The sequence below is a fragment of the Cydia pomonella genome, chromosome 17, assembly GCF_033807575.1.
Source record: "Cydia pomonella isolate Wapato2018A chromosome 17, ilCydPomo1, whole genome shotgun sequence".
In the NCBI taxonomy this organism is placed as follows: Eukaryota; Metazoa; Arthropoda; class Insecta; order Lepidoptera; family Tortricidae; genus Cydia; species Cydia pomonella.
Window position 1 is genome coordinate 2,505,500 of NC_084719.1, and position 25,027 is coordinate 2,530,526.

At 43.8% G+C, this 25,027-nt stretch overlaps 1 protein-coding gene across 1 annotated transcript in view; it reads left to right on the top strand.

The window, feature by feature from the left end:
- Positions 1-318: 318 nt before the first annotated feature.
- Positions 319-25,027, top strand: part of LOC133527182 (uncharacterized WD repeat-containing protein alr2800-like) — a 33,501-nt gene continuing 8,792 nt past the window's right edge. The window contains exons 1-10 of the mRNA XM_061864079.1: positions 319-3,155; positions 6,541-6,701; positions 6,793-7,018; positions 7,646-7,755; positions 7,922-8,094; positions 8,409-8,565; positions 9,478-9,653; positions 17,435-17,604; positions 19,084-19,220; positions 20,052-20,306. Coding sequence (XP_061720063.1) covers positions 2,477-3,155; positions 6,541-6,701; positions 6,793-7,018; positions 7,646-7,755; positions 7,922-8,094; positions 8,409-8,565; positions 9,478-9,653; positions 17,435-17,604; positions 19,084-19,220; positions 20,052-20,306 — 2,244 coding nt within the window. The 5' untranslated portion in view covers positions 319-2,476. The remainder of the gene's footprint in view (positions 3,156-6,540; positions 6,702-6,792; positions 7,019-7,645; positions 7,756-7,921; positions 8,095-8,408; positions 8,566-9,477; positions 9,654-17,434; positions 17,605-19,083; positions 19,221-20,051; positions 20,307-25,027) is intronic.

Here is a 25,027-nt window from a genome sequence, read left to right on the forward strand (position 1 = left end):
CTTTGACGTACTGCACCAACAGATGGCGTTAGTAGTAGCGGGTTTGGAAATTTATTTCCTTTAAGAGCATTTTCTAGCTGAGCTGAGCAACTATTAAAATCTCGAAATTTTTAAAGCTATGTTTCTGTCGCGCTGCGGTAGACGGAAGTGCGTGCGTGCGATAAGGACAACTGCAGCTCGGACTAAAATTTCCACGCAAAAAACACAAAAATCGAGGTTTCCTCCTCCAAAACACAACCAAGCTTTATGAAACTTTGGAAACTGCAAGAGGAAGAAATAATCTATGCGCTATGTTTTAATTTTTTGGGTAATTGTTGTCCTATTTGTATACTGCGCCTTTTTATGCAGCCAATTCAATGGAGCTGACTTTGTGATTTTTGTGGCGCTGTAAGTTTCTTAAAATAAAATAATCCAAAAAAGCAAAACATAGCGCCACAGATGTTGATGATATAGATCTTATTTGAAAAAAAAAAACATTGCTCTAGGTTAAAAATCCAGGGAGTAAACTAGGGTGACCAGATCTGATTTCCGGTTTTTCGGGAAAACTGCATTACAAATACGGGATTCGAGGTTAAAATACGGGACAGGCCCTTTTTACCTAAAAGTAGTAAATTTCTATTAAAAGTAGTAGTGTGTTAACTGTTAAATTTATCAACATTAATGAATTTGCTTAAAAATGTGTTTTTGACAAATATACCTCTGAAGGCAAAGTTCTCTAGTTTCACGGTACCATAGTTAAAAAAACCGCCTAAGTGTGAGTCGGACTCGCACAGGAAGGATTCCGTACCATTATCTATAAAAACGGTCAACCATCCAAGTACTGACCCCGCCCGACGTTGCTTAACTTCGGTGATTGGATGAGAACCTCGAGATTGGAAAGAAATATATATTTTATTCTGTTTTTAGTATTTGTTGTTATAGCGGCAACAGAAATACATAATCTGTAGAAATTTCAACTGGCTAACTATCACAGTTTATGGATACAGCCTGGTGACAGACGGACGGACGAACGGATGGACGGACAGCGGAGTCTCAGTAATAGGGCCCAAACCCAAAAAATACAGCGAATTTAAGTTGTAAACTAAATCCCATCAAAAACAATACTTGTCAAAAAAACCAAGTCTCGCAACTCAGTTGTTCTGCGGTAAAAAGTTGTGAGATCCATGTAATACCAAGTCGGTTATTAATTTATTCAGTCTCTACTTAAGCGACTTTCTGTCTTAATACGTTCAGTCTCTAAGACCACGATCGTGGTCCATAACAATTGAAAATCAATTGTGTCTGGAATCTCCGTACTCGAAGCATTAAGTTGTTACGTAATAATTAACAGCATCTTATAGTGACGCATATCAATATTAAAATTCTTTAATGTTTTATATAAATATATTGAGACTTGGCCAACCAAAACTTACTGTGCTTACTGTGGGACTAGGTCAATTTGTGTAGTTTTGGCCTATAATATTTATTTATTAATGCTTAAAATTCCAAACAAACTTTTTAAACTGCCATAAATCTACATAGGATACCAAGTTCATTCACTTGTGTTTTTCCATTTTTCTACTTAAATAAAATAATTGATATAATGTAAAACAATGGGATACATCACTAATCGAAAACAGTAATGATGTAAACAAACTAGAATTCTACGCTTAGAATGTTAGAATTAGAACCCAAATGTTCAGTTGCTATATTGATTCCATAGAGGTGTGCGAGTGAAGGGATGTTGACAAAAACTACGTAACCACACTGAATAAGAGTTTGCAGGTAAGCGAAATAATTACATAGTTTAAAAAAAAAGTATAACTTATTAGAGTAAGTACCACAAAATGTTTACATGCAGTTTTAAAGTTAGAATCGGACCTTTATTTTTTTTTAATTTTTATAGTATGTATGATGTAGATATATGTATGATATATTTAGAAATAGGTATGACAGATTTGCCTGGATTTTTTTAAGTGGGTACATACCTATTAGTTTTTAGTAGAAATAATACTTAATTTTACACATATGTTGCCTTTTGGTGCTTGCGAAAAGCACAAAAAGTTGTGTCAAGGTTGTATCATAAACATGTCAAGTCAAGTTGGATTTTAAACTTAGAATCAACTTCTAGTTGTAGAATAAGGCTGCAGGTGCAGGTAACAGCGCACGGCGGCCGGCGCGCGCCGCCGCCCCGCCGCCGCCGGTGCATCGCCCGCCACAGCCGACACTTCCCATCATTACATCGATCCCGTTCAATCCCTAACCGCATAGGTTAACTCGCCGAGTTCAAAGTGTTATGCTCTATAAATAGAACGGCGGCTTCTCGTACAAACATAGGTGATTAAACAATGAGTAATGACGAGCCGAAGGCCGCGCCGGATCGATAGCGCCGGACACGCGACCGGCCACGCTTCGACACTCACCAGGCGACGACCTTCATTACAATGTACACGTTAATTGCCATGTTTTCGTTAAGACTATTATACGAGTATCAGTAATGGGTGCATTAATCGAGCGGCCCGTCGTCAGTCGTCCGCGGCGCGACAGCCGCGTCGCACGCCGTCATCAATCACACGAGGCGATTGACAGGCGCGGAGTATCGGTCGCGAGCGGTGCATCGATCGTGATTAGAGCTTACGTGGCCGTCGGCGGGATGAGCACGGAGCTGGGCGCGCCGGCCCTGGTGCAGGCTCTGCGAGCGCACGCCGGAGAAGTGTCGTGCTGCGCGGCGCACGGCGCACAGCTGGCGACAGGCGGCGGCTCGGCCCTGCGGCTGTGGCGGTGGCGCGCGGGCATCGGGTGGGCGCTGGCGGGCGAGGCGCGCGCCGCTCACCGCTTCGGCGTGACCTGCGCGCGCTGGGCGCCGAGCGGCGCGCTGCTGGCGTCGTGCGGCGTGGACGGCGCGCTGCGCGTGTGGTGCGGGCGGCGGCTGGCGGCGCGGCGGCTGATGGCGGCGGGCGGCGCGGCGGCGGCGCGCGCGCTGTGCTGGGCGGGCGGGCGGCTGCTGGCGGGCCACGACGACGGCAGCGTGCGCGTGTGGGCGGTGGGGCCGGCGCGGCTGCTGGCGCGCCTGCAGCCGCTGGAGGGGGCGGTGCACGCGCTGTGCGCGCCGGCGCGCCACGCGCTGCTGCTGGTCGCCTGCACCGAGGGCGTGCTCAGGGTCTTCGACCTCGATGGTGAGTGCCGATAGAATAATAACGGTAGCTTGAAGGATAACAGACAATGGGGAAGGCGGCTACCAAACTTTGCTACTAAGGTGGCGCCAATAGAGTTTGTGACATGACATTAGTTTGCCCCCACCTTTTTTCTTTGAATAAGTAAATTATCATAATAGTTAATGGAAAAGTGAGTTATGAAATAAGTTTTGTATTAATTTAATGAGATATTTATGTACCGGTCTAAATAGTTTTTAATATTAGACATGATCAGAGGTGGGAGCTTTGAATCTGCATTGATATCTCGGTACGAATTTACATCACAGGCGAATTCTGTTGGTGCCTCATAATCGACATTTAATGCTGGACCATAGCCCCCTAGCTACACTGGATTCAATTGAAAATTATTATTTTGGTCGTAAAATATTAACTTGTTGATATTGTACATTTTCCTTGATATTTTAAGCATAATATTTTCGAGTGAAAACAGTACATAGCCAAATATACTTAACCTTTCTATGAGGTCTTTTTTTCCTTTTACGGATGCCTTGAGTTCCCGTAAAAGCGCTTTTAACTGTCTTACATAACAGTCAGACGTCTATATTTTTCATAAGGATCCATTTTATTGCGTTAAACAGACGATTATTACGTCCATGAAAATATTCTACATGCTCCTGTCAAAACAAAACTTTTTATTTGAATGGCTTTGAAACTTTATCCGACAGTTTCTCGACCTCAGATACAAAGTTTAATAAGTATTTAGAGAGTTATTTATTATATAAGAATATAGAGAGTTTAATTATGGAGTTTCTTAAACATTGGTTTATTAAATATAAATATTTTTTTTAAGTTATACATTTCATACGAGTTGGTCGAGTTGCAATTTTGGTTGTAGTAAATAGTGGTCGCCCTGCAGGGAACCAAAATTCCCTGACTTTTCCCGGTTTTCCAGGCGTTATTTCAAGTTTTTCCCTGACCATAATCGTCCTTTAACCATTTGACATTCCTTTCTAGTCATTCGATTTCGAACCGTAATTCTTATAGTAGGGATGCGTTTTTGTTTGAAGTATGATGGCAACTTGTGCGAGTATGTTGCCGCTACGGTACGGACTAAAGGGTAAAACGACAACGGAAATAATAAGTAGTATCTGAATAGCTCAGTTGGTAAGAGCGAAAGCATAGTTAGATGGAAGTCGTGGGTTCACATCCGACGTCAGGTGACGTTTTTGTACTGTTTCATTGTATTTATAAATTGTATTTTGCTATCAGACAGTTCTACATACATACATACATATAATCACGCCTATTTCCCGAAGGGGTAGGCAGAGATCACGAATTTCCACTTGCTACGATCCTGACATACCTCTTTCGCTTCCTTCACTTTCATGACATTCCTCATACACGCTCGTCGGTTTAGGGTGCTCTTGACCTGGCCTTTCTTCAGGATTTCCCCGATTTGATCAGAGAAAGTCCGCCGAGGTCTACCCCTTCCAGCTCCCTCTTCTACTTCTCCCTTATACACTCTCTTTGTTAACCTTCTTTCACTCATTCTTTCCACGTGTCCAAACCATCTCAACATACCTTTCTCAATTTTTGTCACTACATCTTCGTTCAGTCCACACTTTTCCCATCACACTGTTCCTAATTCTATCTTGTAATTTTACACCACACACACTTCTCAACGCTCTCATTTCCACAATTACCCAATAATTCATTTAATTTATGACCATTTTTAGGGTTCCGTAGCCAAATGGCAAAAAACGGAACAATCAACATAACAACAATTAACAATCAACTCACACAATATCAAATAACAGTTTTTATTCATTTAATGTTTTCTCATGGGGACTTCAGCCCTTCTGGATCAAATTGGACCTGGAATCCTGTGGTTCTTGATCAGACCCTGGCTCGCCTACAGAGTCAGCCCCACCCACAGCCTCAGCCTCAGTCCACACAAATTTCATTCCTTCTTTTATGATGATTTCATCTTGGGAATACTCCCCACCCCCCTGCTACGTCATGCTACCATAATCCGATGTCCAGACCCCCCCTCTCCCAAATTTGAAATGACGTAATTTATGAATAGCCCCTTTACAGCGAAGCCTAGGTCGATTTCTTTCGCGTTTATCTGATTAGACTCCTTTTTCAAGTCAAGCGACGTGATATTAGTGGCAGAATCCAATAATTAATTGTTGGTGCAATAAAGAATATTTACTTACTTACTTACTCGTACAACCGGTTTAACAACTCTGTATGATTTTTTCAGTGTGGCCAAAAGTGATTCGTATAAAAGTGGAGCAAGTGATGCCTCGGATTGAAATAATGTTAAAATGGCTCCACTTGCACCGCCACCGATTGAAAAAGGGGCAATTATTTATAACAAATTATTAAAGGCTAACCTTTAGTAATGTCTTTCAATGCAGCATTCACTACTGTAAAGCTTGTGCTGTCAGGTGCTTTGTTTTCGTTTTAATTTCCCTGCACATATTTTTCAACGTTGGGTATAATTTTAGTGACACGTCAACAAGTTCTCGAGCCAACGTACTGCACAAAATTTAAGTGGGAATGTACTCGAGCCTGAAAACCTTGTATATTCTTCGCGTCGCGCGAATATGTAGCTACAACCTTTGACATCCCCACCGGCGTTAACATTAACATTTATTGATTGTGTAGGCTGTAGTCCTGCCCACGTCTCATCTCATGAACTACTCTGTGTATGTTTGTACTCTGTGAATTACTGTGTATGTTAGTGCTTGAAAAAGGAGACCTAAGCTATCCGAAACATGTCGCGCGAGTGACTAAAAATACGTGAGTGTAATCCGTAGAATTATTTTAATGTTACTCTGTATATGTTATATATTAACACTAAAATTTGCATTTCAAAATATCTTCCACACTCAAATTTATTTACGTACATAGGTATAATAGAGAATTATCGTTTTTTATAAAACTGCTACTCAATTTCTTCAAAATATCAACAATTGGTTTAAGATCATTTATTCTCATAAGAATTTACAATTCACTTATCGAGATAAATACAAAACAGTATATTAAATTTTGTTTAGAGCGCACAAATAACTTAAATATTTCATTTAACTTAACTAAAACAGGTAGTTTTACAAAATACTTATTAATATAATATAACGCACGAGTATCTATGCGAAACAAGTTTACAATTGGGTACACAGAAAGGTTAATACTAGACGTGGCATGCATACACTGAGCGTAGTTGAGTAAATGCACAACGTTAATATTCAAGTTTTCACTTCTGCCGGCACTCCCGGAGTGCAACCCGATTTATTTCTATTTTAGGACAAGCCGGAGCTTTGTCATTTCTTTTAACCCATAAAATAAGCAACGTTTTAGTGTACCTATATTGTCTAAAGCTTACGGATGTTTTCTGTAGAAGTTTGCCGCGGTGGTACCGAGCAGGGCGCGGGCCCCGCGCCGCTACTGGCCGAGTGCGGCGCGCACGACCTGGGCGCGCTCAGCGCGGCTCACAGCGAGGACGGCGCCATCGCCGCCACCGGCGGCCACGACGCTGGCGTGCGGCTCTGGTGGGTGCAGGTACGAGTTGGAAAACACTGTTAATACAATCAGAATACGTCCCTGGGGGCTTTGTTTCAAGTGTTGAAATATCTCCGGTACTATTCCACAGGGCCGGGGTCGCTCTCGGCTCGTAGTGGCCGGCGCGCGCCTGGAGGGACACAGCGCGGCGGTGACGGCGCTAGCGTTCGCGCGAGGTATCCTCGCGTCCACCTCGCTAGACCGCACGGCGCGGTTGTGGGCGCCCGCTGCGCCAGCCTGCCTGCACGTGCTGCACGCGCACCCACGCTACCTCACCTGCCTCGCGCTCGCGCACGACCTCTCCTACCTCGTTACCGGTAAAGCAACTCCGAACCTCCATTCCATAGTCTTCTATACATACTACAGAGTGACGTCCACGTAACCTCGGTCGGAATCACGAAACCAATATTGGTTGTTTCATTCATTTCTTTCTAATCAGATGTCGATGCTTTCTATGGCAGACCCAGCATTTTTTTCACAATATAAAAATAGCTCAGTTTAGCGAGTAGAATCGAACCCGGTATTTAAAGCCTCATAGTTTGTTTGTTTATTTATTTGTAATAGAAACTCGCGGGTTTGCGGTTGATCCCAAAACGCTCACAAGATAATATACAATGTCAACTTAAAAAAAATACCAGAATGAACATCAAAAATATACAAATAAATGAAATAACATGGCATGCTGCATTTGCTTACCAGATCAATTTAGCTTTGAAAGACTCTAAAATCGTCAATTTCGCGGGCATTTTGAGCGCCTAATTTCCTTGAGCACATTTTTGATGAAGGGTGTCTACAGTGATATTCCTGATGGTTTGGGAGTAGTCAGGAACAACATCAATCAAAATTAAAATGATCACCATAATAATGAAGCGCTTGGTCTTAAATGCAAAAGAAATTAGGGGGAAAAAGATGTTATTAGATTTGAAAAGATTGTGTTGGCGCAGGTTCGAACGACAAGTCGATTCGCATGTGGGGGCTGCGCGGGCTGTCGCTGCAGGAAGAGCTGGTGCCGCCGTGCGACGGGCTCGCGCACTTCGCGCTAGGCGACTTGCAGGTTCACCTTGTTGCAAACATATAAGGTCCATTACATTGCACAATTCACTACATTCGACGACAGATTGCTAAACCGAAATTGTTGGCCACAACCCTCAGTCATGAGGAAACCGACGCAAGAGAAGGAAGGCGGGGAGACATCTATCTATCTGTGTATTTGTTTGCAGGGCATCAGTCCATTGGACGACGATGAACTAGTGGAGCTGGACGGAGTGCAGGAGGAGGAGGGGGAGGAGGGCGAGCGCGCGGGGGGCGCGCTGCTGGCGTGGCGCGGACGCGTGCACTCCGGTGCTGTTAACTGCTTCGTCGCGCAAGGAGACCTGCTCGCCACTGCTTCTAGGTGACAACTTTAAAAATCATATTTTAATGTTTAATAACCAAGATAATAACCTATAGATGAAAGGAAACTCTCTCTAACGAGATAATTTAGAGCTCGAATGGATTAAGATGATCAAGTTAGTTAAAACTTTCTGCAAACATCCTCTCTAGAGACTAAATATAGCAGTCAAATGAAAGGCAGCCATTAAAAGAAATATCGTTCCTGTAATTCATTTATATCATCTTAGTTGGCAACGCCCTTGGACTTTAAGGCTGATGAGGGTTACTATTGAACTAACTGGTGTTTCTTAACAAGTTTCTACATTTGTCCAATAGTGATGGATTGGTGAAGGTGTTGCGCTGCGCGGGCGGCGCGCTGGAAGAGATGCACGTGTTGGACGCGCATCAGTACCCGGCGCAGTGCGCGGCGTGGGGCCCCGGAGTGTTGCTCAGCGGTGGACTGGATGGACAGGCCGTGCTCTGGGACATACAGGTAAGCCGGCGTGGAGCCCCGGGCTGCTGCTTAGCGGCGGACTAGATGGACAAGCCGTGCTCTGAGATACACAGGTATACCCGCGTGAGGCTTCGGGGTGCCGCTCAGTGGCGGGCTGGATGGACAGGCCGTGCTCTGGGACACACAGGTATACCCGCGTGAGGCTTCGGGGTGCCGCTCAGTGGCGGGCTGGATGGACAGGCCGTGCTGTGTATTAAGGTTTTCCTGGTATTAAGCTTATCATACGGTTAACTCACGTATGTTTAGTCAGTTGCGGTCAACACGATAGTTTAAATGTTTAAATTCGATTCTCCTCGTATCTTTACAAAATTGTATACATAGTATATTTATAATTTGTGTTCTATCGCCATGAACGTGCCGTGTTTTCACCGTTTAAGCCAATTTAATATGTACATATAATACTGAATAAACTTAATGCGTTCATTTATTATTCAAATCGAGTTGTTATGAAGGTATTGCTTGGTAATTGTACAAAATGATGGCAATTGAAATCGATTTTGATCAGACCTCGATTGCTTTACGCACTTAACTCTTGATTCGCCACGAATGAGTGAATTAGCCTTGAATAGCGTAGGTGACACATATACTTGACATTTAGTGCTCATAGATTACGTGAGCATGCACCAAATTCTACTCCGAACTTGACTGACGATCCTTACTCACCTTTTTTTTTGGTAAAAAACACTATTTCTTAAATAATAGGTACAAAAATGTTCAATTCCATACACAACATTTTATATAAGGAGAATACGAGTAAGACAATATGAAGCGACGCCCCGTTTGTCTTCACCGCTCTGGCGCCCACTCACCACTTTCAGCGTAGATGGGCTTTACCTATTCTTTTTCAATTTTGTTTGGATTAGCTTATGACTAGTATGTGCACTTGTGCAGGCAGGTTGCCGGCTGCGCACACTGTCGCTCGGCGCGAGCGTGGGCGGCGGTGACGCGGGCGGCGGCGGCGTGCGAGGAGCGGCCGTGTCGCCGCACCGCCCACCGCTGCTGCTGTTGGCCACGGATGACGGCCTCGCGCCCGTGTGGAGCCTAGACGACGACCCGAAGCCCATGCAGTAACTAGATTCTAGATTGTTTTGAAATGTCTACCTACTCGTATACATACAGCATTACTTCAGCATTGTTCATCTGAAAATCTGAAGTTTCTTTAAAAAAAAACGCTTTCTCGTGAATAAAATTTGGCAACTAAAACCTCGGCGAAAAATGGGAATATACTGTATTAGGGACATGGTGGCAATGATTTACGTGAAACGCGGTGTGGACAGCTAATACGAAGACCGAAGGCAGAGTTCCGCGTAGAGTCGAAAACCCGAAGCGTCCAGGAGGTCAGTGCTCATACAAACAACAATAGGTAGTAAAAGTCCTGATTTCAACTTTCACGATTTTTACACATTATTAAGTAATATAAACGGGACCTAATCGCGTGTTAAATTATTAAAAGAGGTAAATTTCAAACTTAATAACGCGATTAAGTCCCGTTTATATTAGTTAATAATAGTAAGTGTCTAAATGCGTAGCTCGAAACCCGAGCTCTGCGTACGGCCGAAGGCCCGAAGCGTTCAGGATGTTAGTGCTTAAACACAGAACAATAGTACAAGTGTCTAAATGCAATGGCTGAACTCTGTGCAGGCGTAGGGCCAAAGGCATGAAGTGTTCAGGAGGTTGGTGCTTAATCATAGAATAATGGTTACATGTGTCTAAATGCGAAGGCCGAAGGCCTCAAGTATTCAAGAGGTCAGTGTTCAAACACAAAACCATAGTACAAGTGTCTAAATGCGAACGCCGAGCTCCGCGTAGGGCCGAAGATCTGAAGCGTCCAGGATGTTAATGCTTAAACACAGAACCATATGTTTATCAATTCAATTCAATACTTTACTTTTTCGTCCAGAATATTAGTGTTGTGATGGGGTCACGTTCGCCGGGGCGGGCGTGGCCTCATACAACTCCCTTGTTCCAGACGGGAGCAAGGGTTTCCTAGTTAGCTCAGAGGAGAGAGAGGGTGCAGGGTGAGACAAAGAAACCAAAGGTAATGCTGTAACACAAATCGGCGGGCTTTTATGCCGGTTTATTATAAAATAAAGGTTTCTTAAATCTAGATGTCCTAGGCTAGGTACGACGCGGGGGATGATTCTAATTTATAGCAACAGGATTACGGGACGGCGCGGACCCTAAGCTACTCGCGAGTTTTGGGATCGGTATCCCCTAAGAGTGAAGGGGTGGTTTTGACGGGAGCGAGATAGTATAGGGGTGGATACCCCGGGTGCCCTCACGCGTCTGTAAACACGCCGGCACAACTGGGATAAGGAATCGGGAAGGGGTACGTACTCCAGGTGCCTTCACGCGTCTGAAAACGCGCCGGCTCGACTGGGCTACGGGGTCAGGAAGGGTACGTACTCCAGGTGCCTTAACGCGTCTGTAAACACGCCGGCTCAACTGGCCTACGGGAATCAGGAAGGGTAGGGTGGCTAGGGACCGGGAGCCTTAACGCGTCTGAAAACACGCCGGCTCGTACCGGGAGAGCAGCGGTCCTCACAGCAGAAGGCTGTGAGAGCGACTGCCTGCTATCTAGGCGACCGCGCTGGCTTTTATAGTGCGCGGCTCGCGGGGCGCGGGCGGGGGCAGCGACTCTCAGTCGCTCGGCGGCCGGCATGCGGCGCGATGGGTAGCTCGGGACAGATCACGCGGCGGTGGCGTGGTATTGTGATGCGTGGCTGCGCGCGCCATCACAGTCCCGTCACCCGTCTGGAGATTTTTACCTATTGGGAAAAATCACCGAATTAGTACATGATGGTTGAAAGATGTTACCTCTCCTCGTTTATTGTTGTTTTGTCTTTTTATTGATATTTACTGGATGCTATTCTATTTATCTATTATTTTTGTATTTATCCAAAGTATTTATTTGTATACCTATTTGCTGTACCTTTATTTAATTTGAGGCTTTTTTATTTTATGCTGCACCGGTATTTTGTATGCACATGTTTCGTTTATACTTGCTATCTTAATTATGTGTCTATTTATCTTCATTTATTGTTAGCCTATGTTCTCTGTTTTACCCGCGTCGTTTGTTTTTTAAAGTTATTTATTGTAACTATATTACTTTTACACTATTATACTATTCCCACTATATTGTTGTTCACTTATCGTAATGATACCAATTCACTTAATTGTTATTTACTTACCCAGTGTATGTATCCTACTTACTATTGTTATGTGCTTCTATGGTTTTATCCATTTACTATCTCACTTATATAAATTTATTTTAAAGGTATTTTGTATTTTATATGATTATTTTGTTGCCTTTTACTTCACATATTCACGGTTTATATTTTTTTTACTTTATAATGGTTTTGTTTTTCACTGCACTGTCTATTTATTTCACTACACTTTATATTTTTATGTGTAATTTTTTTTTTTTTACTTATCTGTTCAATTTTTATAGGTCTCTTTTTTTTTAAATTATATTTACGGTTTATACTTTTATACTGGTTATTATCTTTCACTGCACTGTATTTTTATTTCACTACACTATGTATATATCTAATTTTTTTTTTGTTATCTATTCTTCTTTTCCCCCTTTTCCTTCTTGCGGTGGCGTTCGTAGGGCGGGTGCGCGTGGCTTTTTTTTTTTTAATTCTATTCTGCTCTTCTAATGTATGGGTATCCCTTTGTGTATAACTTACTTATTTTACTCGGATTTTCTGGTTCAGTCGGATTCGCACCTTATGCTGTAGCGCGTTAGTTCCATTTTTGTATTCCTCCGTATATGTATTTTTCTTACGCTAAATTGTCGTTTAAGGATCCCATGTTCCTTTTCTGAAGGTGGCTGGTGCCCTCACTGGTTTTTTTTTAATACAACGCACGGTGCAACGTATTCAGTTGCTAACTTTGCCGCATGATTACGCTTTGCTCTGGATAAATTGTGATTTCTTTTCGGGACGATATTGACTTGCGGGGCTCATCCACGTTTATTTCTGTCATAATGTCCTTTATGTATGGCCGTCGCTTGTTCTTGCTTCCTGCGCCATCTGTCGTGTCCTTTTATGTTTAATATCTTGCACACATAACTTTCATTTTGTCTCGGGGCTTGTGCTTCTCTCGATCTGTGGGGCCTTTGCTCTTGCGTAAATTTTTCCTCCTTACGTCGAGGTTCCTGGTCAGCTGATGCCATTTTTCCTGGTACTATCCTCTCGCTGTACTTACTGGATTTCTGGATAGGCCGTCTGCTATCTCGTTTTGCGTTGCGCTCCGACACACGATATAGGCTAACCGGCCTGTGGGGTCCTTTATGCTGTTCAAGCAGTGTATTGCTTGCTGGTCCGTTCCTACGGTGAACTGGTCGCCTTCTAGAAATGCTTTCATTTTCTTTATACTCCCTCGGATTGCTAAGCACCTTTTCTCTTCTGTTGTATAACTTTCTCTGTGGTATTGCGTGCGCATCTTTCTCGGATATCTGGTTAATTTTACGGAAATCTACACAGGGTTGGTACATTTCACTCACGTGTTTATCTATTATTTCTTGCTGCTTCGGATTTCGTGGATAATATCTGTGTTTTACGGGTTCTGTTTGCTTCGGTTTTATCCTATGTTGTACCTGTGTGAGCGGTGTGGTTGGCTGCTGTTGACTGGATTCGGTGGTTGTGCTTTTCTGGTTTTCTTCTAAAGTATCTACTATTTGCTTTTCCTCTCCGTTTTCCTGATTTTCTTTCTGGGTATTCTTGTCATCGGGATCTTCTTCGTCTTGGCTCTCTCCTGGCCATTGTATGGACATACCGAGTCGCTTCAATACGTCCATCCCTATTATAATGTCCGTGGCTGACGGCAACACTCTCAGCCAGTGTCGGATCGTTACCTCCTTGATTACTATGTCGACCAACAGGTTGTCGTGTGCTTGCGTCCTGATTCCATTTGCTAGTATTATTTCTCTTGTTTTTACCTTATCCTGGTACGCGCGGTCCTTACATTCATTGTATACTTGTTGATTGATGTACGAGTTGGTGGAGCCTGTGTCTATAACGCCTCGGTATCGTCTTCCCATTATGCGTAAATTCATGTATAAGCGGTTGTCGCTCGTCTGTAGACTGTCGGCTGCTCCTACCTTTTCCTGGCCTTTCCAGGTTATTTTCCTGCAGCAGGCTCTGCTCAACACTCCCAGTTTTCCACACTGGCTACAAAATACTTGGCGTCTGCCTCTGCAGGCGTCTGCGTTATGTCCCGGTTTCCCACAGGACCAGCAACTCGTCTTGGGGTCGTACCTTGGATGTACTGCTTGGCTCGTACTCTCTCTGTGTTCCGGTTTCGGTTTCAGGTTGTTGTGGCGTCTGTCGTCCCTACCTTGGGTCGCTTGCTCACTGTTTGCTTGCTCGTCGTCACTCGATTTGGCGTCGTCGCCGGTGTATCGCCATGCTCCTGATGACGTAGTTGTACCGTCTATGGGTGTCCTTATGTTTTCATACTCGGTTCCCAGTCGTAATAGCTCTGGTAAGGTCTTGTAGTCTTGTCTTTTAATGTATAGCTTGTAGCTTTGTAACATATTCTCGTGGATGCGGTATAACTTTTCTCTCTCATTGAGGTTTCCGTACCTGCGCATTAGTGTCTGTATATCCGTGACGTAATCGGTAAACCTCTCCTGGACTCTTTGCTTTCTGGTGACGATTTTGGCTATGAGATCCTCTTCATGATTGGCCGGAAAGTAGTACAACTTAAATATTTGCAGGAATTGTTCCCAATCGGTCCATGATTCAACGTAATTTCTGTACCAGAGCAGCGCCCTACCTTTTAAGATGCGTGGTAGTGCTGGTAATATATCCTCCTTCTTAATGTTGCTCGCATTGATGAGTTCTTCCAGCCTTTCTATGAACTCGACGGCGTCGTCTGTGGTACTGAATGATAGGTTCCACTCCTTTATGAGTTTTGTTATTACCTTTGCTCTGTTTTCTGCCATGTCTTCGGTTTTTTCTTCTTTCAGGATCTCTACCAAGCCCTTACGTATCTCCTCTACGGTTAAGTCTTCGGTCGGGATGCCACGTTTCGAGGCCTCTTGTATCAATTCGGGTTTCTTCAGTCGGTATATCCAACTTGTAGGCATCTATAATACCTACCGGTAAGCAGCGGTTGTACGGTGAACGGTTATCTGTGCGGGAGTTGAATTTACCTGGATGAAGCGTCGGGACTCCTGATGTACCTCTGTGCGGGCTAGATGTGATCTACGGGTGGGCGGGATGCGACAGTCCCCCCAAATCGGTGCGGTGATGCTACGTATAGCGGCTGTACGGTATATATACCCGGTACGGTATATGGCAAATATGTATTTATTTATTTATTTTTATCCCTGTCCTACGTGAGTTATTTAGTTGGGCGCTAGATGTGATGTACGGATGGGCGGGAAGCGACACTCCCCCCAAATGGATGCGGTAATGCTACGGTGTAGCAGCCCTACGGTATATATATTTATTTATTTATTTATAATTACCCCTGTCCTCTCTCGAGCACCGGTTCCTTCCAGGACACCGTATGGACTCCTACGTGAGTTATTTCGTTGGGCGCCAGATGTGATGGGGTCACGTTCGCCGGGGCGGGCGTGGCCTCATACAACTCCCTTGTTCCAGACGGGAGCAAGGGTTTCCTAGTTAGCTCAGAGGAGAGAGAGGGTGCAGGGTGAGACAAAGAAACCAAAGGTAATGCTGTAACACAAATCGGCGGGCTTTTATGCCGGTTTATTATAAAATAAAGGTTTCTTAAATCTAGATGTCCTAGGCTAGGTACGACGCGGGGGATGATTCTAATTTATAGCAACAGGATTACGGGACGGCGCGGACCCTAAGCTACTCGCGAGTTTTGGGATCGGTATCCCCTAAGAGTGAAGGGGTGGTTTTGACGGGAGCGAGATAGTATAGGGGTGGATACCCCGGGTGCCCTCACGCGTCTGTAAACACGCCGGCACAACTGGGATAAGGAATCGGGAAGGGGTACGTACTCCAGGTGCCTTCACGCGTCTGAAAACGCGCCGGCTCGACTGGGCTACGGGGTCAGGAAGGGTACGTACTCCAGGTGCCTTAACGCGTCTGTAAACACGCCGGCTCAACTGGCCTACGGGAATCAGGAAGGGTAGGGTGGCTAGGGACCGGGAGCCTTAACGCGTCTGAAAACACGCCGGCTCGTACCGGGAGAGCAGCGGTCCTCACAGCAGAAGGCTGTGAGAGCGACTGCCTGCTATCTAGGCGACCGCGCTGGCTTTTATAGTGCGCGGCTCGCGGGGCGCGGGCGGGGGCAGCGACTCTCAGTCGCTCGGCGGCCGGCATGCGGCGCGATGGGTAGCTCGGGACAGATCACGCGGCGGTGGCGTGGTATTGTGATGCGTGGCTGCGCGCGCCATCACAGTGTTAAATACATAACGATTGTACAAGTGTAGATAAGTTGGGACCTTTAATAAGCCAAATTAACCGGGATCTGAATTCTATCCGCGATTGGCATCATCATTTGGCCTTACGGCCAATGCGAAGAAGTCGCAGGCAATTTTGATTGGGAGTTCTCACTTCATCTCCAAGTTGTCTGAAGTGACAATGCCTGAAATCATCTTCGATGGAACTCGCATTCCTTTCTCGCATACCGTCCGGAATTTAGGCATTGTCATTGATCAGGCTCTGTCGTGGGCTCCCCATGTGACTGAAACCAGTAGGCGACTCTTTGCTTCCCTGCACTCGCTTCGTCGTGTCCAAAACTTTCTCCGTATTCACACTAAAGTTATGCTAGCACGTTCTCTTTTGGTTCCACTTCTGGATTATGCCGATATCGCCGTGCTAGATCTCACTGAGGAACTGCTTGATAACCTTGAACGTCTGCAAAATGTGTGTATCTGATATATTTTTGGGTTACGAAAATTTTACCACATTTCATCTTTCCGCTCCCAGCTCAAGTGGCTGCCCATCCGTCGCCGTAGACATCCATATACTTTCCCTTCTCTTTAATGTCCTGTTTTATCTTTCTTCCCCTACTTATCACTAGGGTTTTTAAAGACGTTCACCTAACGTTTCACGTCAAAAAAAAAACGGAGGTTGTTTATTTACAGCCATACGTTGTTTCTTGCTATTTACAACCGATATTTAATAAAATTTACTATATATTGTGAACAAACGTTAAATAATCAAAGTACGAGTAAAGATTTTTGTGAATGTGGTAAGCGTGGAAAAATGTTACATTTAATGCGTTTGCGTGAGTCTTTTTCGATACGAGTTGATGTTTAGGTACCTTTAATTTAACGGCGTAAGGGCGGTTCTTCGACTGTCATTAGATAAGATTGATGATGACATATCGTATCGTAATAGCCTAGTATTTAATCGTACCTGTACTATAAATTTGAAAGCTCTACTTATTTAAACAGTCGAATTGTTTTTGTAATTTTATCAGCCGCCAGCTGTGATTTCGTCCATTTAGAGGTCGTTAAAAAACTTTTGATTCCGTTGTGACGCTCCTTCGCCTCCTGTAGTGGAGTGATGATGATGATCTCATTTAAATATCTATTTTAGACTAGGTTTGGAAAATATTATAGAATGCATTGTCTGTTTTACTATCTGTTCCTTAATCATTTGGCGCTAATGCGTTCTTATGTATCTACAAATACAAATATTTATTTCTTAGAATATGGTACAAAGATGGTCAAATTAAAATATTCTACCTCTATCGGCGTAGAAATATTATAATTAGGATGCTATACCTAATTCAAATAATTGCTGACATGCATACCTATATATTATAAACTACTACTCTACTCTTTACTTTGTCAAACATGTAACAAATTGTCCTAAAATGTTCAACATTTGTTTAACGTCGTGTGTTACAGTGTGTACCTGGTGGGTGAGGCGGCAGGCGCGGCGTGGTGCGTGAGCTGGGCGCCCGACGGGGCGGCGGCGGCGCTCGGTGGAGCCGGCGGCGAGCTGCGCGTGCTGGCGCCGCCGCCGCCGTACAACCAGCCGCGGCAGCTTGCGCTAGTGCCCGACGCGCATGACCTAGGTACTAGCGTCACAGTGTGAACCAGCGCCTGCTAGCGCTGGCGCCGCCACCGCCGTACAACCAAACGCGGCCCGACGCGCAGGACCTAGGTGCCATCGTCCACGCTATTATAAACCTGAATTTATTTCAAAGGTCGGCCGATATTCAGCTAGCATTGTTGATTGTTTCTCTTCCTATTTTTTTCCTCTACGGTATACATATTGCTTTTAAGCACCGTTACCATATGTATTTCAAAATAATTTCTTAAAAAATGTTTGAACAACCTAACATTAGCAGGTTGTACTTTGTACCTTCTTTCTTCTTCTCTTCCTAATTTTACTGTTGGTCAAAAAATATGGTATTCGAGTCCTTTTTTCGTACGTTTCTTAATCTGTATTTTTCCTTTATTTTTATTTGTTTATTTTTCGGAGAACCAATTGCTATCAATTGCACAATAGTTATATATGTAAATAACAAAGAGCCAATTAATGGTTGCAACCGGTAGCAACAGGTTAATAAACAATTGGTGGTTAGCACTACATTTTTACATCGTGTTATGCTATCGCATACGACTCGCTCAGTCAAATAATTTGTCTGCTAGAATCCGTCTTACAGTTGTTATGTTGCTATTAAAAACGTCTATATCCCGCTCCTTCGTTAGTTCATTTAGACTTTTACCAGCTCGTAGTAGAAAGCTATTCTTTTCTTTTTTTACGCGTTGAAAATGGAATTGAGAGGGGAGGGAAGTATCTTTTAGACCTAGATGGAGAGTTGAAGGAGAGCTCAGAGAGCAATTCAGGGCAATCAATGTTACCATTTAAAATATTAAGTTTATAAGTAACATCTGCAATATGGGATAAGGTGATGTTTTTTACACTTATTGTCATAGTTAGATGAATTATAAGAAATTATCAATTTAAAGCAAATTTTTATTCAATAAAAAAAAAAACTGTTAATATAAATATTATAACTGGGGTTCCAAATTTGAGACGCATATTCAAGTTTACTTCTGACATATGTACAATAAAGACCTTTTGTACTCGTAGTTTTGATTTTTGGTAAAATGTAAAGAAATATGAATTATGAATCCCAATGTTTTGGTCGAACTAGTTACTATATTATCTATATGAGTATCAATTAAAAGCTTTAAATTATGGGTGAGTCCTTCATACATGATAAATTTTTGTGCAAATGATCATTAATTATATATTGTAATTTTATAAATGTGTGTAGGGTGTATTTTTGATATTACCACAAACTTAAACTAGTTGTAGAACGTAGGTTAGTGCTGCAAAACAATTCTGAAAGTTTTTTTTATTTAGTGTTAACTACCAAAGCATAATTAATTTTTGAAAATTTTTAAGCGGCAATGTATTTCGTACATCATGGTCACTTGTGACAGTTGTGACAAAATATAGCAATTTGGAAGAGTGGAAACAATTACTGATATGCACGTACATATGTATTTAGTAATATACCATTTATATTTTGTGTACGTAGGTGTAACGAGTTGCGAGTTTGCGCCGTCTGCGTCGGCGGCGGGGCTTGACGCGGAGGTGGTGGGCGTGCTGCGTATGGTACTGGCCACCGCAGGAGGGGACTCGCTTATTAAACTCTGGATCGTCGACCTCGACATGGTGGGTTCAGTAAAGAAACACCCGTAGGATTGAATACGACGAGTATTTGGCGTCATTTGCTAAAACATTTCACGTACTTAATATACCGGGTACATACTCGTAAGAGCGTTTTCACAATGTTCGGTCCGATATCGGATGTAGGATCCTACATCCGCGTAGACAGGCCACGGGGGCGCCGTCTTTAGCGGTACGCACACTACAACAAACAGTATGCCTACATACGTATACAGACAAATATGTACTATCGGTCCAAAGGCTGACGGGGGGCTCCGACATGGCTGAAATATCAGAAGCGCCTTTCCTATATCGGATATCGGAAGGCGCCTATGAGAAGAATAAAACAGCTACAGGAACTCTCCTACTAAGGCACTCTCAGCTAAGGCACTCGCCTTATGGCATTTTTGCGGTATCTATAGTGATAAATGAATAAATAAATAGAGAAAACCACATATGTCTTATATTTTACGTTCATCTCTAATTAAAATACGTGCATGTTAACCGAAGACTATTTATTGTGTGACAGAATGACATGACAGCAATTCATATCAAAAACATAATTTAGAACATAACAGTTCCATATTTAAACAAACACAGATGGCGCTGCTGGATATCAAAAACTACACCATCGGACATTGTGAAAATGTTCTAATAGTGAAGTAAATTCAAACGTACGTTTTGATATTGTAAATTTGTTATTATTCGCATGTGCATTTCGCTCGTAATTATTCATAAATGTATTGGTGCGAACGAGACGTAAGTACTTGCGTATGATAACAATCGGCCATGGTTTTACTGTGAAAATGTAAGTTCTAGGTGTTTGTGGTAATTCAGGATACGGAAGGAGGTTTAGCACGCCTCCAGCTCGCGCGCCTAGTGGGCGCGCACGGCAGCGCGGCGGCGCGCGTGTGCTGGAGCGGCGCGCTGCTCGCCAGCGCCGGCGCGGACGACTGGGCGCGCGTGTGGGCTCCGGACGGCGCGTGCCTGGCCGCCGTGCCCGCGGCGACTGCCGGCGCCGTCGACACCGTGCTGTCAGCGGCGTTGGTCAGGGAGGACGATGCGTTGTATATAGCGTTCGGCACGCTGCAGGTAATCATTTTATTTCAAATTTACGCTTTCGGCAGGACTTGAATCCCGCAACCTCCGCAATCTGTTTTGTCCGTTGCCGGATGCCAGAACGTCATAATTTCCTATTGCTAGCCGGAAAGCAACTGAAATCCTTTGGCGTAATACAACTAAGTACATGCATTGAGTCTAGGCTCCTGCATTGAAATCTTGACAAGTACTTAATAGCAAAGCTCGGAAACCGGTTAAATTTCCAAACCGTTATCATGTCCATTGTCCATGGCGCAATACCTTTTTATTTCCGTTTCGCTCGAAAAACCGTTGTTTCTGAACCGGTTTTATGAGAACAGTACTTGTCTCATTAATCGGTTTAGAGCAATAAAACCCGGTTTTTTCCTTTGTTGGTGTCTATGTTTACGTGGCACACCGACCAGGCAAGAACCGGTTGTTTTAGGTTACAATAAAGTTATTAAAACGTTCGCGTTCTTATAAAAGTTCGGATAAAAAGCGAAATAAACCGGTATTTACCGGTATTTTATAAACCGGTTCCAAGCCTTGCTTCTGAAAGGTTCTTAGTCAGCAATAAACGTGTTACCAACAAAAATCTTTAAAATACGTCCACTTTATATGTAAGATATCTGCAACGCAGGCTTATAAGGTGGATATAAATGCAGATCAGCAACATGCTTCTTCATTTTTGAATAATAAATAAAAATTAAATAAAAATTGTTTATTTCAGACATGTGTCCATATAAGTATTAGTAAAACTTAAAAAATAAAAAAACTTAAAAAGACTAGGTTAGTTAATTTACATAAGTACTAAGTATAATGGGAACAAAAATTCGTGAAACAAATCCATTGGCAGAAGCAAGCAGTGAAAATAATTTATTCACTACTTGGTCCTACCAATGACCATACTTTGTTAGCGGGCAGTCCAGGCGCTCCGCCAACACCCTCAGCATACAGTTGCTGCTGCCACGCACTCGCTTTAGCATCGAGGCAATTCTTTTCCGCCTTATGGCGAAAAAGTCATCCGCCCGTGCCTCGGCAAACATGCCTGATGCACTGCAGTGCTTTGGCAGCCCCAGCAGCATCCTGAGGATGTTGTTGAACTGCACCCTTAATGTGTTATAGGACCTCTGAGTAAAGCTTACCCACAGGCTGCACGTGTAAAAAGTTTGACAATATGCTTTAAAAAGTGTCAACTTGACTTGATTGTTACAACGTGCAAACCTGCGGGCAAGCATATTGCCCCTCACTGCCAATGCCCTTCTTTCCCTCTCCAGATCGAAATCGTCATTCAGTTCCTCAGTTAGCATGTGGCCCAAATACTTAAACTGTTTTGCTATTTTAAGAGGCTCGCCCCCCAGCATGATCTTTGGCAGGGTGTTTGGGTTATATTTTTTCGCCTTAAATATAAGTACCTCACTTTTACTCGCATTATATTTAAGACCATGCTGTAGAGCGTAGCCTTCACATACTCTGAGTAATATTCGGATGGAGTCGACCGACGGTCCCAACAGGACCATGTCGTCTGCATAACTTATGTTATTGAAACAGATATCACCTATATGACAGCCGACATGTGTCCTGCTGAGCCGTTCGATCAGCTCATTCACATATAGGCTAAATAGGACGGGGGATGACAGCCCCCCCTGCCTTACACCACAATTCAGCCTATACATATCTGAGTCAACCCCTGCCCATCTGACGCGATTGACCTGGCTGTTGTACCAATATTTTAATAAAGCCACGCACTCCCTAGGAAGATTGGTTTTTTGCAGCTTGTCCCATAGTATATCGTACACAACCAGGTCAAACGCTTTGGACAAGTCCAGAAAACACGCATAAATTGGGGTGTTCCTGTCTTTGTAGTACTTGACAGCCTGCTTAACGCACAAAATTGCACTTTCAGTCGACAGACCTGGCCTGAAGCCGAATTGAGCGTCGTGAATTTTAATATGTTTACAAAGTTGCACGTTAATCAAGCTGTCAAGCACTTTTGCTAGTACAGTGGCCAGAGAGATAGGTCTGTAGTTCCCCATGTCCGAAAGATCACCAGTCTTGTTTTTGACCAACGGAATTACCACTGTACTAGTAAGTTGCTGGGGCAGATAGGCGTGCCTCATACACAGAGTAAAGAACATTGCCAGCACTCGCGGCAAGTGAACCCCAGCGTACTTGAGGTGCTCGATGCTGAGCCCGTCATGTCCCGGTGATTTACCCCTTTGCATGTCTTTAATGATTTTGTCAACTTCACTAGCTGTAAATCTCAGGGAGCATTCACCCATGACAGTCTCAGCATCACCCACCTCACTCACATTTGAACTCAGCAAGGGACTCACGGCAAACAACCTGCTGAAATTGTCCGCGATAGCCTTCCTGTCGCTTTCTCCCCCCACGCTCACAGGGACCCCTGGTTTCTTGTTAAATTTATTAGTGTTTTTCCAGAAAGCCTTAAAATCCTGAGCTGTGCGGTTCGAGGCAAGAATATCACTCTTAATTTGTTCTTGCCTGTCCTGACACCACTTCAGCTTGGATTTAAAAAGCTTCCTGGCTTCACACATGTCCCGGTAAACTGGCCCCATTTTAGGCCTATTGGCAGACACCCAGATTTGAAATTTGTCCCTGGCATCCCTGTGAGCATGAGCCACGTACCTGTTCCAGCCGGCCACCTGTCTCTGACTGCAGTGTTTTCCCTGCATTTTCTTGCTAGACTTTTTTGCTGCCTCCGTCAGCGTATTCACTATATAACTATGCATATTATCTAATACTAGTTTATGATTAGATTCGCTACATAGCCTATCTGCGCATGACGTCAACTCAGCAGGAAAGTCTAGCAATTTTAACTTACTGTGGCAGATTGCTTGGTAGAGCTCCACTTGAGCTGCCTCTCTTTCACCCCAAACTACGCCCTCATTCCGTGACGTCACGCTATCGCAAACAATCTCAACTTTATCCAGGTCACACTCCATTACAAGCGGCAAATGGTCGGACCAATACACGTCGTAGTCAACCTTGACATTTCGCACTGTTTTTCTCGCTGCCTCTGTGACAATGCAGTGATCCAACCATCTGTCACAACCGTGGGCTTCACTTGTAAAACGAGTTGACGTATCAGAGTCAGCGCCCAAAAGCTCAATATCTATACAATGCCACTTTTGTGTTTCACAAAACTGCAATAATTCATTGCAAAAAAGCTCATCGGGATGCGCATTAAAATCCCCTAAAATGTACACTGCCGCAATACCGGGATTGTCCTGACTGATAGCGCTAATTTCACTTATACACTCAGTGAATAACGGTAAATTTTCCGGGGAATTAACTGGCATATACACACTAAATATTAGAACCTCAGTATTTGCGATTGATATCTTAATGGCCGCTAGCCTAACACTACTACACTTCACAACTGATACGTCCTTAAACGCCTTTTTCCTCCATAGTACCGCTACTCCACCGTGCGGACGCCCAGTTAGTAAACCGGCACCGCAGTCGACCGCCGTAGTCCCAGTGTAAGCGAAGTCGTTGTGTACCGTGCCGAGCAATGGCAAGTCGTGCCCCAACAGCCATGTTTCTTGTAGTAATAGGACATCAGCTAATTCACACAACTCCCTTACTCCTTCTAACGACCGCTTTAGAGACTTACAGTTAAAACTTATCATTCTGGTTATGCTACTACTCATTTCGCTTCGAAAGATCCAAATTTCCACTCTCATAGTCTTGACTCGACCGCTTATCTTGCCTATCCCTGACGATAAAGCGCCTGAAATAAACACCCTGCGGCCACAAAGATTCATCCATAAATATGTCTAATTTTGCACTTGAGACGAACAGCTTATAAGAGTTATAGTCCCTCTGTCTCCTTGTTCTCACTTTTACTAAGGACACTACTTCTTTAGTTTTATGTTGAATATATTCCTTGATGTCATTCTCCGACACTTCCTTATGCACATTGTATATAAACAAAGGTATCTTATCCTCAGCCGCTTTAAACTTTAGATTAATGGTAGGTTCCGCATTACCCTTAGACCCAATAAATTTGTTCTTAAGTTTTTTTCTTTGAACCTTTTGCCATTCCTCGTCAACTTTTTGCGGTTTCCATTGCTCCCCATTTTTCAACAGGGCCGCAAATGTTTGTTTATCATTATTTCGCTCCGTTCCGCATACCTGTTTCTTTGCCGATAATAAATGATTCATATTAGATATGTCCATATTTTGCTGCACCGGAAACTCAACCTTATTGCCCGTTGACTTGGTCGAGAACGCCTCATCATCATGCTTCGTTCCCTCGCTAGACCGGTCCGGCGTAGTACATTCGGGCGGTAACTCGCATACGTCATCGTGCGCTTGCGCTAATGGCTCTGTACCTCTATTCGGCCAACTAATCTGCGCTGGCGCTTGACCTTGGCACGGTGAATGCAACCCGGCTCGGTCATTGCCCCCTGACTCGCCCGGTGATCTATCGCCTAGCGACAATATACCCATCGGGCCGCTGTTTAACAAATAAGCACCGCGTTTTGTATTAACATTCACTTGCCCGCGCACTAGAGCTGCATATTTATCTTCATTCCACTTGCTTTCCAGATTTTCTAACTGTTTGTTAGTGGCATATGTGCATTTAATTTCCTGTACTTCATGTTTTAGCCGAGCTATGTCTTTCAACAAAGCCGATGCGTCTAAAAAATCAAACGTAACGGCCGGTAGCTTGCTTAAATCTCTGGCCACAAACGTAGGAATTAACT